Source organism: Gopherus evgoodei, chromosome 7 (assembly GCF_007399415.2).
Source record: "Gopherus evgoodei ecotype Sinaloan lineage chromosome 7, rGopEvg1_v1.p, whole genome shotgun sequence".
NCBI lineage: Eukaryota > Metazoa > Chordata > Testudines > Testudinidae > Gopherus > Gopherus evgoodei.
In genome coordinates, this window is record NC_044328.1 from 67,299,430 (window position 1) to 67,315,227 (window position 15,798).

At 42.2% G+C, this 15,798-nt stretch overlaps 1 protein-coding gene across 1 annotated transcript in view; it reads left to right on the top strand.

Annotated features, from left to right (window-relative positions):
- The window catches only part of CHUK (component of inhibitor of nuclear factor kappa B kinase complex), a 90,527-nt gene that overhangs the window by 1,755 nt on the left and 72,974 nt on the right, over positions 1-15,798 (top strand). Inside the window, 6 exon segments of the mRNA XM_030571313.1 lie at positions 3,638-3,752; positions 8,620-8,689; positions 14,148-14,213; positions 14,216-14,235; positions 14,884-14,973; positions 15,128-15,252. Of these exon segments, the coding sequence (XP_030427173.1) occupies positions 3,638-3,752; positions 8,620-8,689; positions 14,148-14,213; positions 14,216-14,235; positions 14,884-14,973; positions 15,128-15,252 (486 nt within the window).

Consider the following 15,798-nt stretch of genomic DNA (forward strand, 5'->3'; position numbering starts at 1 on the left):
CTGCCAGATTTGGGGGTTGGGTAGCGTGATATGGGATGTGATTCACCTGCAGGGATCATCGGGGCATGACTCACCTAATCAGTTTCCTGCCTGCAGGGGCCTCCTGAATTTGTGGCTCCTCAGTCTCTCTTGTCTTCTACTTGTGGCACACACAGTTTAGTTTAACCCCCAAGTTATTGGATTCAATATAGAGGTAAACTAGGTGAAATGTAATGGTCTATGCTTAGGCTAAGATTATGTCATGGAGATCATGGAATCTGTAAAATTTTCGTGACCTCTGTGACATTTTCTGGTCAGTCCTGGGACAGCTGTGGGTCCCCCTCAGCTCCCAGCTTTAGTTTTAGCTCTGGTTCATGTGTTACTTTCACCCAGGATAGCATATTCTTTATTACAAATATAATGAAATGCTTTACGCTTAGTACAAGCCTAGCATCTTGAGAACGACTGGCTATGCACTAGTGATCTGATATTAATGTATTTCCATTCTCAGTCTCAAATAGAAACTACATTTTTATTGAAGGTGCCATAAATATTCAGAAGCTGTAAATAATGTAACTTCTAATGATGTTAACATTAAGGACAAGCTTTTCTATATTTGAAACCTGAAAAGTTGATTGACTTTCTTAAAAGGGTGGTGTGTTTTAGGGTACTTGTAGTGGACAGACTCCTTAGCTGAGCTGTTAGCTGCACTCCTGACAATTCAGCATAAGGAAGGGCACAAGGCAGAGCTGGAGCTGCATTTGGCACATGAGTGCAGCTCAAGGCTTTGCTGTGTACACAGCACCCATCTTGAGAACACCTGCAGAAGTTCAGCAGCTGTTCTGCAAGTGCAGCAAAGAATCCTGTGGCACCTTATAGACTAACAGACGTTTTGGAGCATGAGCTTTCGTGGGTGAATACCCACTTCCTCAGATGCTCATGCTCCAAAACGTCTGTTAGTCTATAAGGTGCCACAGGATTCTTTGCTGCTTTTACAGATCCAGACTAACACGGCTACCCTCTGATACTTGTTCTGCAAGTGTGAGGCTGCAATTAATGCATCTTGGGCACCTAACTCTTCTGTGTCCCCAGTACATTTGTGCGACATATGAATCACAGTAAGCCACAGTCATCCTAATAATAACTACTTATTTTAATTATTACTATTTAGTGCTAGAAGTATGCATTTCATTTTTCACAAGTGAAATGCCTGGCTCTTGGACCTTGCAGTCTCAGTTGGATAGATACTCTATAATGAAAGGCTTAGGCTGGAGGGTGGGAGCAGAAGTATATGGGCCCAGATCCATGTTTGTGTCCAGTATTTCTGTTGCATAGACTTTCTGCTACTGCTCTGATTCATGTGGCTTTGCTGCAATGGGTTTCATCCTGTTTTTCCTGAATTGCATGTGAGCGATGTGCATTTTCTTTCAGTTTTATGTTCATCCGTTATATACGCCACAAGTGTGTTTCTAATGTAGAAAATGTAAGTGATCACATAACTAGGGCTTGTTTATAAGACAGTATTAGGTTAACATAGTCCCTGTCCATGGAATTTCCCTATAAAACTGTATGGCTTTCTGTGCTGATACAGCATTACTTGCATTTCGATAATGGAGTCCAGAGCCTGAATTTGGCCTGAATATGTGCATAAAATGACATCTACCTATAAAATTCAGCTTCCTCTTGGATGGAATGTGGCCAGCCATTTTACAATTAATTGCTGTGCTTTAGAATAGAACATAGAGTGAACATTACCATAGCCATTTAAAACTGCAGGGAGAATTTTAGGTAAATTATAACTACTCACTTTGGAATTTGGTCAAAACACCAGGGTTCATACATGGCATAGACTTCCTAATAAACATGAAAAGTCAGAACTTCTGTTCTACATCTCATCAGAATCACTGTGCCTTTGGTAGCACAGTAACGTTTAATACCACACAGGTTCAGTCCTGACTCAGAGAAAGTGTGTCACCCGCTGAATCCACTCTTAGCCTTGGTTTGCTTTGGTCTCCCATCAAAGAACTGATCAGGCTCTGTCCTGCTTAGTTCAGTAAGAACTGAAGGGTGACATGCAATGTCTGTCTGCACAGGCCGAAACACCACTCCTACATGTGAACAAAACTTTTCTTCTTGCAAGAACTGCAGTAGTTTAAAATTTTTGCTTTCAGCATTGTGTTCTTTTGACATGGATTTTACTATTTGCCCAAAACCTGTTTCTTCAAAGGGTTGCAGCAGATTCCATTACCTGACTCAATTCACTGAGATCTATCAGCTAACTCCTTCATTGGACAGCAATACTGTGACAGGGTGAAATAGTCAGGAACTGATAAGGGCCACCTGTCTGTCACAGGACTGAGAAGGGGGTTTAAGAAGGGTCACTGTTCTCTTTGGGGGCGGGAGGCTCAGAGAAGCAAGGAGAAAGGCCAGGGTTGAGTTGGTGCATCACTTTGTTTATGTATAATTCATAAATTTGTGTTTAACAAAATGTTGAGACACAAGCCTGAAACAGACTTGGACATGGCACTGGTTCTCTTCTGGGCTGGTGAGGGCACCCACCTGCTTATGGATATGTGTGCATTCACTGTCATGCCGTGCTTTTGCCCATGTAAAGGCACTAGAGGCTGGGTTAAGTGGGGAAGGAGAAGTAGAAATGGAAGAAGAGAAGAAAGAGGAGGAAAGGAAAGGAACAACACTGACTGTAAAAATGGATGACAAAGTGATCACCATATAAAAAAGGGCAACATTTCATAGAGAGGGAGAAACAGCCTTTTGAGAAGGAACTAGCTGGAAACTGAAAAGGACAAAATGATAGAAAAAGTCGGTCTGAGGGGCAGTTATGATCAAAAGGTAGATGATGTGAGTCAGGCTGCAAAATCTAGAAGGGAAGTAGAGACTAAGAAGAAAATATTACTAGACAAGAGTTAACCAAAAAAAAAAAAAGGAGAGAGAGATGGAAATGTTTAGAGTGTTATGGAGTTTGCTTTATTCAACATACTGAATCTCTTAGTTGACACTGAGTCGGCTGTGTGTTTCCATCAGAATTACAATCTCAATATTCCCAGGTTTGGCCCTTTGGAAGCTCTCCGTTTCCCCTCATGTTATTTTTGAGACTTTGACAGGCGTGTTTTCAGACATGACCAGGAAGTAGATGTTAGATAGCTAAATGGCTCCCCCTCTCCTTATGTATACATCTTCTACCTATGTAGTGATTTACATAGAAAAGTATCTGAGGCCATCACAGACCTTAACAAATGTATCCTCACAACACCGCTGGGAGGTAAGGCGGTATTATTCCCCTTGTACAGAAATTGAAGTGCAGATTAAGTGACGTTTGCCCATCATCACACAGAGAGCTGGGGCTTGAACCCATATCTCCTTGAGTCCCAATCCAGTCCTTAACCATAAGACCATCTTTCCACTCATCACTGAGCTACTTGTTCTTAGAAGGTATGAACTTTGTTTATTGCCTTTGAGTAACACTGTGGTAACTTGCTGACAATTACATGCTGGCCTTAACACTTTTAACATTAAATGTTTTGGGAAAAGAAATCTTACAGTGCACATATTTGAAACACATTTTAGTGATGCTTCTGCTTCTTGAACTTCTGCTGAAATATCTGTATCAAGATTTTCATCATGCTTTCCATTTGTTTAGGTTAAACAACCCCTATGTAGTAAAGGCCTGTGATGTTCCAGAGGAGATGAACTTCCTAGTTAATGATGTCCCTCTTCTTGCAATGGAGTACTGTTCAGGAGGTGATCTCAGGAAGGTAAAACCTGCTTGTTTGAAATTATAGCTGGATAAGTGATTTCATAGTTGTGGCTGTCTGTGGGACTAAGTGGATTTGGATTTTTGCACCTGTGTAGCAAGTGCAAGTGCAAATCCATAGATGCACCACACCAGTGTAAGAAGGAGTTTGCACTAGAGCCTCTTACAGTGGTGAGTAGTACAAGTGCAATCCCCTTTTTACATTGAAGCAGTGTGTTCTTGTCATAGGAACTACATCAGTGTGGCTCAAATTTTAGTAGTCAAGTCAAGCCCTTATTTAACCACCAGCGTGTTTGATACAGATAAATAATAGAGAAGGTATTCTGGAGTGTGTAAAAGTATGAAAGATCTCACACTAAATTGCCAATTTATTTTGATTCTCACATGGCCTCCATTCGTGTAGAATCTTCCTGGGCTGAAGAAGCTACCAAAATGCTAATATTTCTGATTGATTTAGAAACGTGTTTAGACCACTGCATGGGTGGCTTTCATTTGGGAAGACACTAGAAAGCACCTTGGAAGAAATTCTTAATGGTGTATTCACCAACACCTTTCAGTAGTTTAATAGAGAGCAATGATATAGACCAGTACACTTTGTACTCCCTTCCCTTGCAGTGGGAATTGGGAATTACACTCTTTCATTTGTAGACTAAGAAACATAGGTAATTAAATGGCGGATTGAACAAGCATTTGATCTTATATCTAAAATGATGATGAAGGCTCATGACAATAGTGTAAATAGCAGACAAGTCAGATGTGCCACAGACTAAGGATTGGGAGAGAGGCAAATAGGCTTTAACAATGAGGGACTTTGAATTTGTTTAATCAGTAAATAACTTTATCCTATCATATCCATGATCTTTTCCATTTCACTTTCATCTTCTCTTTGTTTTCTATGCTAACTACTTCTGGCTTTATTTGGAGCAATCCCTTGTTGGATATTCTCAGGAGGAGGAAACTGAAAGTCTGACCTCAGAGGGGACAGGTTAGGGATATACCGAGAAACCAGCTTGGATGCTGAACTGAAAATATGGATAGCAAGGGCCCCACTCAGAGGTTCTGCCTTCAGTGAATAGATAGGAGCATGGGGAAACCCTAAGGACTAGGAGGAGGGCCAGCCTCAGGTGACCTTGGTTACATCAAATATCATTTCAGTGTAGCATTTATTAGGTTTTTCAGACCCTGAAAGCTGTGTTGGTGCCTGTGGCTGTTCTGGAAGTGAAATTCTCTAGTCCAAATGATCACCTCTAGTGCGTCACACCTAAAGAGGGAGAAGCATGACAGCATATTTTTAATCACCTGTGATCTCATTTTCATCTCTTTTCTGCACTTGTGTGGTAACATCTTTATTTTGTACTGATGTCAATATCTAGTTAAATGTCCATGACAGCACCAGCCTGGAAAATAGTCTGATACTAAGTTGTGGTCTTGTCAGTTACTGGACAGCTTGATCTGCGGGGAGTGTTATCTGAAGAGAAATGAGAGTCAGGAACACCTGAGTTTGAAGCCGGATTCTGCCAATGACTCCTTCTCTGTCCTTGGGCAGGCTGTGTAGGCCCTGTCTATACTAGTAGATCACTAATTGCACCAACTTCTAAAAACATGATCGCCCTAGCACATATTTAAGATGCTTTGTTTGGTGATAGGAGAACCAGGACAGAGGATGGAGTCACTAAAGCCAAGGGAGGACAAGATTTCAAGGATAGGAGCCTGGTTGATAGTGTCAGAGGCAGCTGATAAGTCGAAGAGCATGCAGATGGAGGACAGGCCTTCATGTTTGGGCAAAACCAGATCATTTTAGACTCTGACAAGAGCAGTCTCAGGGAGCATAGAGGGTGCAAGGTTTATGGATCTGGAGAAAAGAAACTCTGGAGGTGATTACAGTGATTGATTGAGAGTTTTGGAAAGAAGGGATTTGGTGTGAGATGGGGGTCTGGGTGAGTGTTCTGTAATCAGGAGACAAAAGCCTTTTTCCCTGGATGAAGAACACATGATGAAAGTTAGAAGTTGAGAAGAGTGAGGGAGAGGAGGCTAAAGGAGGCTGGGAGAAGGGAGTGCCTCTGGGTGACATAGAAAAGCAGGTGGGAACTTTGTCAATGATAGGAAGATGCCCCATTGGATGTTATGTTTTTTCCTGGAAGAAATCCTGAGTAGAGGTAGGACTTGAGGGGGTCAAAGATGTAGGGGGGATGGGTGATTGACTGGGATTGTGGGTGTGGTGTTCAGTGAGAGGGGAGAAATAGAGCTACTTGGCTGAGACAGCGGAGTGACTAGCGGAGAAATCTGGCATCATTGTGGGGCTTCTGAGATGTGAGAACAAGGGTGGTGAAAAGCAGAAGAGAGATAATAGACGAGGACGAGGTAATGGTAAGAGGGAGGAATTCAGTGATGGAAAGATCAGAGAGAATAGTATTTGGTGAAGACTAGATCAGGTGAATGAAGGTGCTAATTAAATGAGGAGCTGAAGGCAGGAAGATTGGCAGCTAGCTAGGGATCATTTGGGACATCAGTTTGGAGGCTGAAGTAGCCAAAATGAAAGTGAAGGATAGTGAAGCATGGGAGCCAAGAGTCGGTCATTGAAAATGGTCAGTGAGGCCACGTCCAGACTAGGTATTAAAATCGATTTTAGATACGCAACTTCAGCTACGAGAATAACGTAGCTGAAGTCGAATTTCTAAAATCGAGGTACTCACCAGTCTGGACGGCGCTGCATCGATGTCCGCGGCTCTCCGTGTCGATTCTGGAACTCTGTTCGGATTGATGGAGTTTCGGAATCGATGTAAGCGCGCTCGGGGATCGATACATCGCGTCCAGACTAGACACGATATATCGATCCCCGAGCTATCGATTTTAACCCGCCGATGCCGCGGGTTAGTCTGGACGAGGGCTGAGAGGAAATCAGGTGGGCCATAGATCACAGCAACATGGAGTGGAAGAAAGAGGGAGGGTAGTCTGAAAGATGAGTGAAAAGAAGGAGCAGGAAAGGAAGGTGTTGGAAGTGACAGAAATAAGAGAAGGAAGTCAAATACCCTAACTGTGATCTGTGCAGGACAATTTTGTGCAAGGAGAATTGATGAGGATTGATTGCAATAGGAGAGTTGCAACGGAGGCTGTACAGGGGCAGGGGGAGAGAAGGGCCCGAGAGAGTTCAGGTCTCAGTGAGAGCTGGGAGATTGTGAAAATGTGGATGGATGAAGTTTTCTTTTAGATGGATTTGGCATTTTAGAGGGTACAGGAGAAAGGAAACAGTTGCTGTTAAAGGAAGCAGAGTGTTAGTGAGGGAGGATTGGAGTGGGACAGGTAATTATGGAAGTGAGGAAGGCAGAAGAGGTATGTGGATTTGTGGGAGTGAGAGAGGTTGAGCAGGGACAGGAAGAAGAGATGAAAATGTACAGATAATGATGGAGGGTCTGTATGGTGTTAGGATGAAAGAGTAGAGAGGGTAGGGGAATAGAGGTGCAGAGTTGAAGATAGCACATGTAAGAGGGTAGCAAATGGTTAGTAGAACCAGCCATGCTAGGGGCAATCCAGTGGACAGTTGGTTAATACGGCAAGTGCTTAGCTTTCAAGTAGTGATCAAGTAGGCTGAGAAATCCAAGAATGAGTTAGAGTGCTTAAATCCCAAATAAATATTCAGCTTTGAAGAGTGGTTAAATGATAGATAACACAAAGCTAGCTAGGCTTTATGATGAAATGCCAATCATTCTGTCTGCCTGGCTAAATATATAATTAGTAGATGAACTGAAATTAGGCAGAGTGACATAAAAGTACTCACTGACTGCTAAATGTTTCAGAATGCCAGCTGACATAATGATCTGGTAAGGGCAGTAACTTGCAGGCCAGCATTGGGTGGATCAGCATTGGAGGGTTATGCAGTCATTGCAGAAGAGAGCACACCTCTTTCTGATACATTTCAGGCACCAGCATGACTGTGGGGCAGGTTTTCTGCACTGCTCAGATGGTGCAAAGGGAGTGGAGACTAATTGCAATGCCATTAGGGATACCCTAGAGTTTGGGAGGGGGAGTCTCCAGCAGGTGCAGACCCCATATAGCAGGCTTCTGTGCCTTCCTACCCACAGGTCCTTGTGCTGGTGTGTGTGACCAAGATGCCAGCAGTTCCCGCTGGTGGATGGTCTATAGCCAACTTTTTTAGATTAAAGCAGCCATCATTCTGGGTCAAGCAGAGAAAGGGGAGCTGTAACTGGTTTCGTGACAACCCCTTCACCCCCTTTCTTTACACTGGACATAGTGAAAATCTGGCACCCGTGTGTTTCCTTCCTATTCTTTTCATGGAGTACTAACCTAGGGACTACAGGGTATCATTCTCCTGGTGTGGGTGTGTGTGTGTATGGATTTGCTCCTTCCTGTTTCTTCTTGTCACTTGGCCTGATTTTCCTTGGCTCCTCAGAAATAGTTTAGACTATTTGTTTAGAGCAGTTGATCCTCCAAGCAGTGATCCTGCTCCTGAGACTTGGGCCAGTCATAAATCTCATTTTTTTGCTGTCATATGTTTTGAATTTGTCAAGATTTTGGGGAATGTGCAGACTCGGGGGCCATGAGCTCCCCATAATGGCTGTCAGTGTTGAATCTGTCATTGCCTGGCCTCTAAACTGCCTACAAAAATGTGTTGTATGTAACTAAAACAGACTTCACACACTTGGAATCTTCTTTTCAAACCACTTTCCTGCTCATATATACTTTTGTCTTTCTGTACCTTTTATTCTCTCATAAGACCAATTAATTCTGTAGCCCAGTTTATTTAAGTGTAAATTTAATTGTTTTCTCATGTTGTGGTGGTGATTGAGGACAGAAGATATTAACAAATAATTCTTGCATTGCCGACTTAGACGTATTTTTCTTTTCTGTAGTTGTTAAACAAACCAGAAAATTGCTGTGGACTTAAGGAAAGTCAAATACTTTCTCTGCTTTGCGACATTGGTACGTAATCTGCTGCCTTTCTTGCCTTTTCATGTTTGCTATATGTAACTGTTTTGGTGTTCCAATAAAAGCAAGTTGTCAAAACAAAGCAGGTATCTCTAGTAGTGGAAGGCTCTTTTTGTCCTGCTCACTTGGATAATTTGTGACACTTAGGGCTTGTCAGCAGCAAAGCAAAGAACTGTGAGATTCCCTCTGAGAATGCCACACACTTAATATGCAATAAGCCCCTGCCATTTGTTGCGAATTGAAAGAGGGCACAGCCATACTGGATGCAAGCTATTAGCATGACTTACATATTGCATGCTAACTCAATGTGGATTAACCCCTCACCATGGTGTAGTCAAGGTCCTACAGTTGTGTGTCCTGAGAAACTGACAGATTTGTATTGTCTACATTTATCATTCAAACCAAGATGATTTAAAGAACATTCTTTGAAGTATGCAGTCACTTATGTGAGCTTTCTAAGCATAATTTACTAATGGTAAAGAGTTTGTGAACACGTGATCTATATACATGATTCTCTTCTTCTTGGGACTACCGGGTGAGTCAAATCTACCAAAAGAGATCTGTTTGCTTTTGCAGGGAAGAAGCGTTGTTTTTTGAGAGCTTACAGAGATCTGTTCCACCTTAGGTGTGTGCTTGCCTCATGAACTGCTTTCAGAGAATATTTTCCCCTCAGCTGTACCTATGGGAGCAGCTTAAGCCCCCCTCCTGTCTGATAACATTGTGTGCTGGTATAAGAGGGTGGAGCCACTTCTGGACCCCTTTCAGTTCCGTCATGCTGCTAGTGACAGTTGTCGCAGCAACTTTAGATTATTTATTATAGGTGCTTCCCTCAATTCTCTGTGTGTGTATACACACACACACACTCCTAACAATAAGAGAGTACGTTCATTTAGCTAGTTATTAGGGCTGTCAAGTGATTAAAAAAATAATGATGATTAATTGTGCTGTTAATAGAATACCAATTATTTAAATATTTTTGGACATTTTCTACGTTTTCAAATGTATTGATTTCAATTACAACGCAAAATACAAAGTACATAGTGCTCACTTTGTATTTATTTTTTATTACAAATATTTGCATTGTAAAACACAAAAATAGTATTTTTCAGTTCACGTAATACAAGTACTGTAGTGCAATCTGTCATGAAAGTTGAACTTACAAATGTAGAATTATGTAAAAAAAAAATGCTTTCAAAACCAAAACAATGTAAATCTTTAGAGCCTACAAGTCCACTCAGTCCTACTTCTTGTTCAGCCAGTTACTCAGACAAACAAGTTTGTTTCAATTTGCAGGAGATAATACTGCCTGCTTCTTGTTTACAATGTCACCTGAAAGTGAGAACAGGCATTTGCATGGCTCCTTTGCAGACAGCATTGCAAGATATTTATGTGCCAGATAAGCTAAACATTTATATGCCCCTTCATGCTTCGGCCACCAATCCAGAGGACAGGCTTCCATGCTGATGACGCTCGTTAAAAAAATAATTTGTCAATTAAATTTGTGACTGAACTCCTTGCATGTCTTCTGCTCTGTTTTACCTGCATTCTGCCATATATTTCATGTTACAGCTGTCTCGGATGATGACCCAGCACGTTCCTTTTAAGAACACTTTCACTGTAGATGTGACAAAACACAAAGAAGGTACCAATGTGAGATTTCTAAAAATAGGTACAGCACTGGACTCAAGGTTTAAGAATCTGAAGTGCCAGATGAGGCGGAGCATGCTTCCAGAAATGTTAAAAGAGTAACACTCTGATGCGGAAAGTACAGAACCAGAACCACCAAAAAGGAAAATCAGCCTTCTGCTGATGGCATCTGAGTCAGATGATGAAAATGAACATGTGTTGGTCTGTACTGCTTCAGATCATTATTGAGCAGAACCCGGCATCAGGATGGACGCATGTCCTCTGGAATGGTGGTTGAAGTATGAAGGGACATATGAATCTTTAGTGCATCTGATATGCAAATATCTCACGATGCCAGCTACCACAGTGCCATGCGAACACCTGTTCTCACTTTCAGGTGTCATTGTAATTAAAAAGTGGGCAGCATTATCTCCTGCAAATGTAAACAAACTTGTTTGTCTGAGCAAATGGCGGAACAAGAAGTAGGACTGAGTGGACTTGTAGGCTCTAAAGTTTTACATTGTTTTATTTTTGAGTGCAGTTATGTAACAAAAAATAGTATTTTTCAATTCACCTCATACAAGTACTGTAGTGCAATCTCTATTGTGAAAGTGCAACTTACAAAGGTTTTTGTTTATCATTTTTACAGTACAAATATTTGTAATAAAAATAATATAAGTGAACACTGTACACTGTGTATTCTGTATTGTACTTGAAATCAATATATTTGAAAATGTAGAAAAAATCCCAAAATTGTAAGCATTAGGATATCGATTGAAATTTATTAAACAATGCAATTAAAATGATTAATAATGATTAATCACAGTTAACTCACACGATTAACTCAAAAAAATTGACAGCCCTACTAGTTATACTGATAGTCCAAAGACTTAAGGCTAGACTAAGTTTCTTTTTAGATAACTGGCTTGGTACCAGAATGATGCTATGCTCACTGGGGTTTAAGTCCTGCCACAGGTGCACTAACCCCATGCCAGTTAGTGATCCACATCCAGCCTGTTTAAAGTGTTTGGAGGAGTCCCTTATCAGTGACAAATGTCACATCTCCAAGAGGTTTAAGCTCCCCTGAGTGTTGGATGTCTTGATATCAGCAAAGTGGTCCTGCCAATCGGTCAAGGTGTTATGGCAGACACTATCCTCCTTACCCTGCACAGCAAAGTGTGCTGAAAGGAAATACTGTATCCCCTCTAAGGGATATAAATATTTGTATTCCCATCCTCCCCTGGGTTCCTTGTTGGTGACAGCTGCTAATAAACGGGAGAGTTGTGTACCAGGCATCAACACTGAGAGGCAAAAAGATGCAAAGGAACTGGACTTGTTTGGATGCAAACTTTATTCCACAGGGAATCTTCAGCTCAGGAATCAAATCAACAGGCACTTCTGAGCTGCTCTTACTCCACCCTTTAGGAAAACAACATCTTTAAATTTTATAATCTGCCAGGGGACTGTATGCAGGAGTTTGCAGTAATAGTAGATGATGGCAAGTTGATTGCCAGAACTGTTCTCCAGGACATCATGTGCAGTGCAGATGTGGTGGCTCAAATCATGGTGTGGGCTGTTACAGTGAGAAGATATTCATGGTTACAGTCATCCAGGATTCCGCCAGAAGTCCAGCAGACCATCATGGACCTCCCTTTCAAAGGTCCCTGTTTGTCTTAAGATAAGATGGCCAATGGGCTCTGTAGCTTAAAGGATTCCAGGGATCTATATTATGGTGAAAGAAAGGACACATTTTGGTCCTCAACAGACATACAGACTCCATGGTTTTCCTCCTCAGTCTCAAGATTCGCCAAGGAGAAAGGGCAGGAATTATACGGGGCAGTCTCTGCCATCCTCCTCTTCAGCATTAGTGGGCTCATGCTTTCCAGCTGCTGCGTTCAAACAGGCATTTTGATGGGTTTGTTGAGGACAGTACACTAGTGTCTATAGTTACCTCTATTTCCTGCCCTTTGTTTTCCAACTGATTATCCCACTTTCTAAGACCATGGGCCCAAATAACATCAGATCAGCGGGTCTTAAGCATGGTAGAACAGGAATATTCCCTCTGGTTCTTATTTATCCCCCCGCCTCCCTCCCTATCTTTCTTCAGTGACGGCTCTGACAAGATCATCCTTCATTAGGAAATCTGGTTGCCTCTTCAATCGGGGCCACAGAGGAAGTTCCACTAGGCCTCAGAGGGTATTTCCAGATCCCCAAAGCCAAAGGAGTTCTCAGGATCTATTAGATCTATTTTAGATCTAAGAGAGTTAAACAAATTCCTGAAGAAAATAAAGTTGCTCTTCCGTGTTGTGTGAGACTCCCCCCTTGCAGATGTCCACAGACAGTGCTGGGGTAGTGGTAGGGTCTGCCCCTAGAATGCCATGTAGCTGATCATAGAAGTGGCATGTATGGGGCTCTGACCCAGAGCGACCGTTTCCCTCCTTTGTCTTTTGGTAGGCTTGCCTGAGCTCCTAGACTTTCACGTGGCACTGCAGTGTGTCCCTGTTGTAGCCTCTGTCCATCATGCCCTGTGCGATTTTGGCATATATATTAGCATTTCTTCTTTTTGATCAGAGTTCTGCCTGCACAGGTTCTTCTCCCCATACAGCAATCAGATCCAGTATCTCGATGGAGCTTGTTTGCCATTCTAGAGGGACTGCATGGTCACCTGTGCTGCTGAGCTTGCCATGCTGACCAAACAGGAAATGAAATTCCTGGTGCTTTTCCTCTGTACCTGGCTAGTGCATTGGAGTTGAAAGTGCTGTCCAGAGCGGCTACATTGGAGCACTCTGGGATAGCTTCTAAAGGTCAATAACATTGATTTGTGTCCACATGATCCCAAATTCGACCCAGCAAGGTTGATTTTACCGCTACTCCCCTTGCCGGGGAGGAGTACAAAAGTCGATGTTAAGAGCCTTTTAGGGTCGATGGAACAGGGTTGCTTGTATAGACGCATTCATTATAAAATCGACCCAACGCAGCTAAATTCGACCTAACCTTATAGCGTAGACCAGGGCTAAGTTAACTGAGCTAGAGGGAGATATCTAGGGTGAATTTGACACCCTTGTGTGTCACCTAACTTGGGGACTGACCTAAAGGAAGAGTATAAGCCAGAATATGGCAGTGATGTGCTGCCTAAGGCATATGGAGGTCTCCAGGCTGCACTTACTAGCTCTCATCTTCCTTCCACATGGAAAGGGTAGAAATATGGCCCCAATTCAGGTGTATGTAGTACTTGGAGGGCTGAGGCCTCTTTGTTCTGAGTGAGTGAATAAAGGTAGATTTATATACTATGTCATGAAGGATTGACCCTTCACCTCTTGGAAGATGAGGATAGAAGGTACTGTGGAATTTCCAGGTTGTTTTGGCACAGTGGGGGAACTAGCCGGGTGGTCTGCTCTAGTGAAATGGTAGGTGAGGAATCTCATGTGGCAGGTAAAATTACAGCATGCTGCTTGTGTCCTGCAATAGGAAAGTGGGCTGGAGGACAACTGCATCTGTATGAGGGCTTCACTAGGCTGTCGATAGGCCAGCTGGTGGTAGCTATCATGGAAAAGCAGCTGGCACTTGGTTACGGTAAAGGGTTCTCTGATTTATTATGGGGTTGGGGAGGTTACAGAAGTGAAGGTTAGTATTGGAGCCCTAAGTGTAAATTTGCTAATTACAAAATTTTATTATATTTAAACCATTCTTGTTTTTAAAGAGAAATAATAGACCTTGACTTTATTAATTCTTTTTTGGCTAGGAAATCATACAGAGGTGTTAGAAATTCTTATAACTTGATTTGTACTGGTGCTGTTTCTCTTTGTCAAATACTTGATTTATTCAGGATCTGGTATCCAGTATTTGCATGAAAACAGAATTATACACAGAGATTCTAAAGCCTGAAATATTGTTCTCAGGATGATGGTGGAAAGGTGAGTCCATACAACTGTGCTAAAGAATATCACCTTACGTGTCCCAAATATCAGATCTGGAAGTCATGTAACAATTTGCCTTGACTAATTGAAATGAAGAATGCTTATTGTTTCTTACTGAGTTATAGCACTGAATCCCACTGAATGATTGCTCATAGCAAAGAAAACCATTGATTTTAATTAAGTTCATATTCCTTCTTAATACAGTATTGCGAATTCTGTCTGTTTAAATCCAGTGTTTCTGCTTCCTACGAGTATCAGCAATGTGACATTGATTGTATCCCGGCACATGTTCTGGATTTCTGCAGGGTACACATCAAGATTGTCCTTGTGCTCAGCTGGATATGTTTTTTAGTAAAAGGGGTAGTCTTGATTTGCTATTTTTCTGTTTACTTTTCTTTTCAAGCCCAATTCAACTAGTTTCAGGACAATAATGAATTGTGTGTGTACACTGATGTAAATGAATGAGTTTGGCTTACATGGCTGAACAGCTCTGTGTAGCATTTTATGTTTTGTTTTAAATCTTGTTCATGGATTTGTCCCCCCAAACCCCATGGTTGCCCAACTCTGGGTTTGACTCTGTACCTTTTACTTTGAATTTACCCTTTTCATTATGCTTTATCAAACATTTGTCTTGGATATTGACAGATAATTCACAAAATAATAGATTTGGGATATGCCAAGGATCTGGATCAGGGAAGCTTATGTACATCATTTGTTGGGACTTTACAATATTTGGTAAGTAATTTTTTTGTGTTTACAATTTACTTTGGCATAACTTAATACAGTTCTACTTACACATGTTCCTCAAATCATATATTTTCCAGAAATAGAAAAAAATACATTTTCTGGCGTTTTGTCATTTTAACAATAATATATTATTGTTTTTTAGGCCCCAGAACTCTTTGAGAGTAAGTCCTACACTGTTACTGTAGATTATTGGAGCTTTGGAACAATGGTGTTTGAGTGTATTGCAGGATTTAGACCCTTTTTACACAATCTACAGCCATTTACCTGGTAAGACATTTGCTGTGAGAGAGGGTGCCTGAGTTTGATAGAGTTGTTCTTTTTGTGGGGAGGTGACTCTATGAACTAGAGCAGTGGTCACCAACCGGTTGATCATGATTCCGGAAGCCAACACTCCAAACCCCATCCTGCACCCCAACCTTCTCCCAGACGCATCACCCTGTACCCCCTCCTGCACCCCAGTTCTCTGCCCCACCCCGGAGCCGCCTCCTGAACCCAAACTCCCTCCTAGATCTTGCACTCCTCACCCCCTCCTGCACCCCAACCCCGTGCCCCAGGCTCAGCCCAGAGCCCCCTCCCACACTGCGAATCCCTTGGCCCCAGCCCAGAGCCCGCACCTCCTCCCGATCCCCACCCCCCTGCCCCAGCACAGTTAAAGTGGGTGAGGGTGGGGGAGAGTGAGCGACGGAGAGAGCAGAGACTTTGGGGAAGGGGCGGGATAGATCCTGGGTTGCCCTTAGATTCAGAAAGTGATTTTGGGTGTAAAAAGGTTGGAGACCACTGAACTAGAGTAAGTAAAATAAGAGTACATAAAGT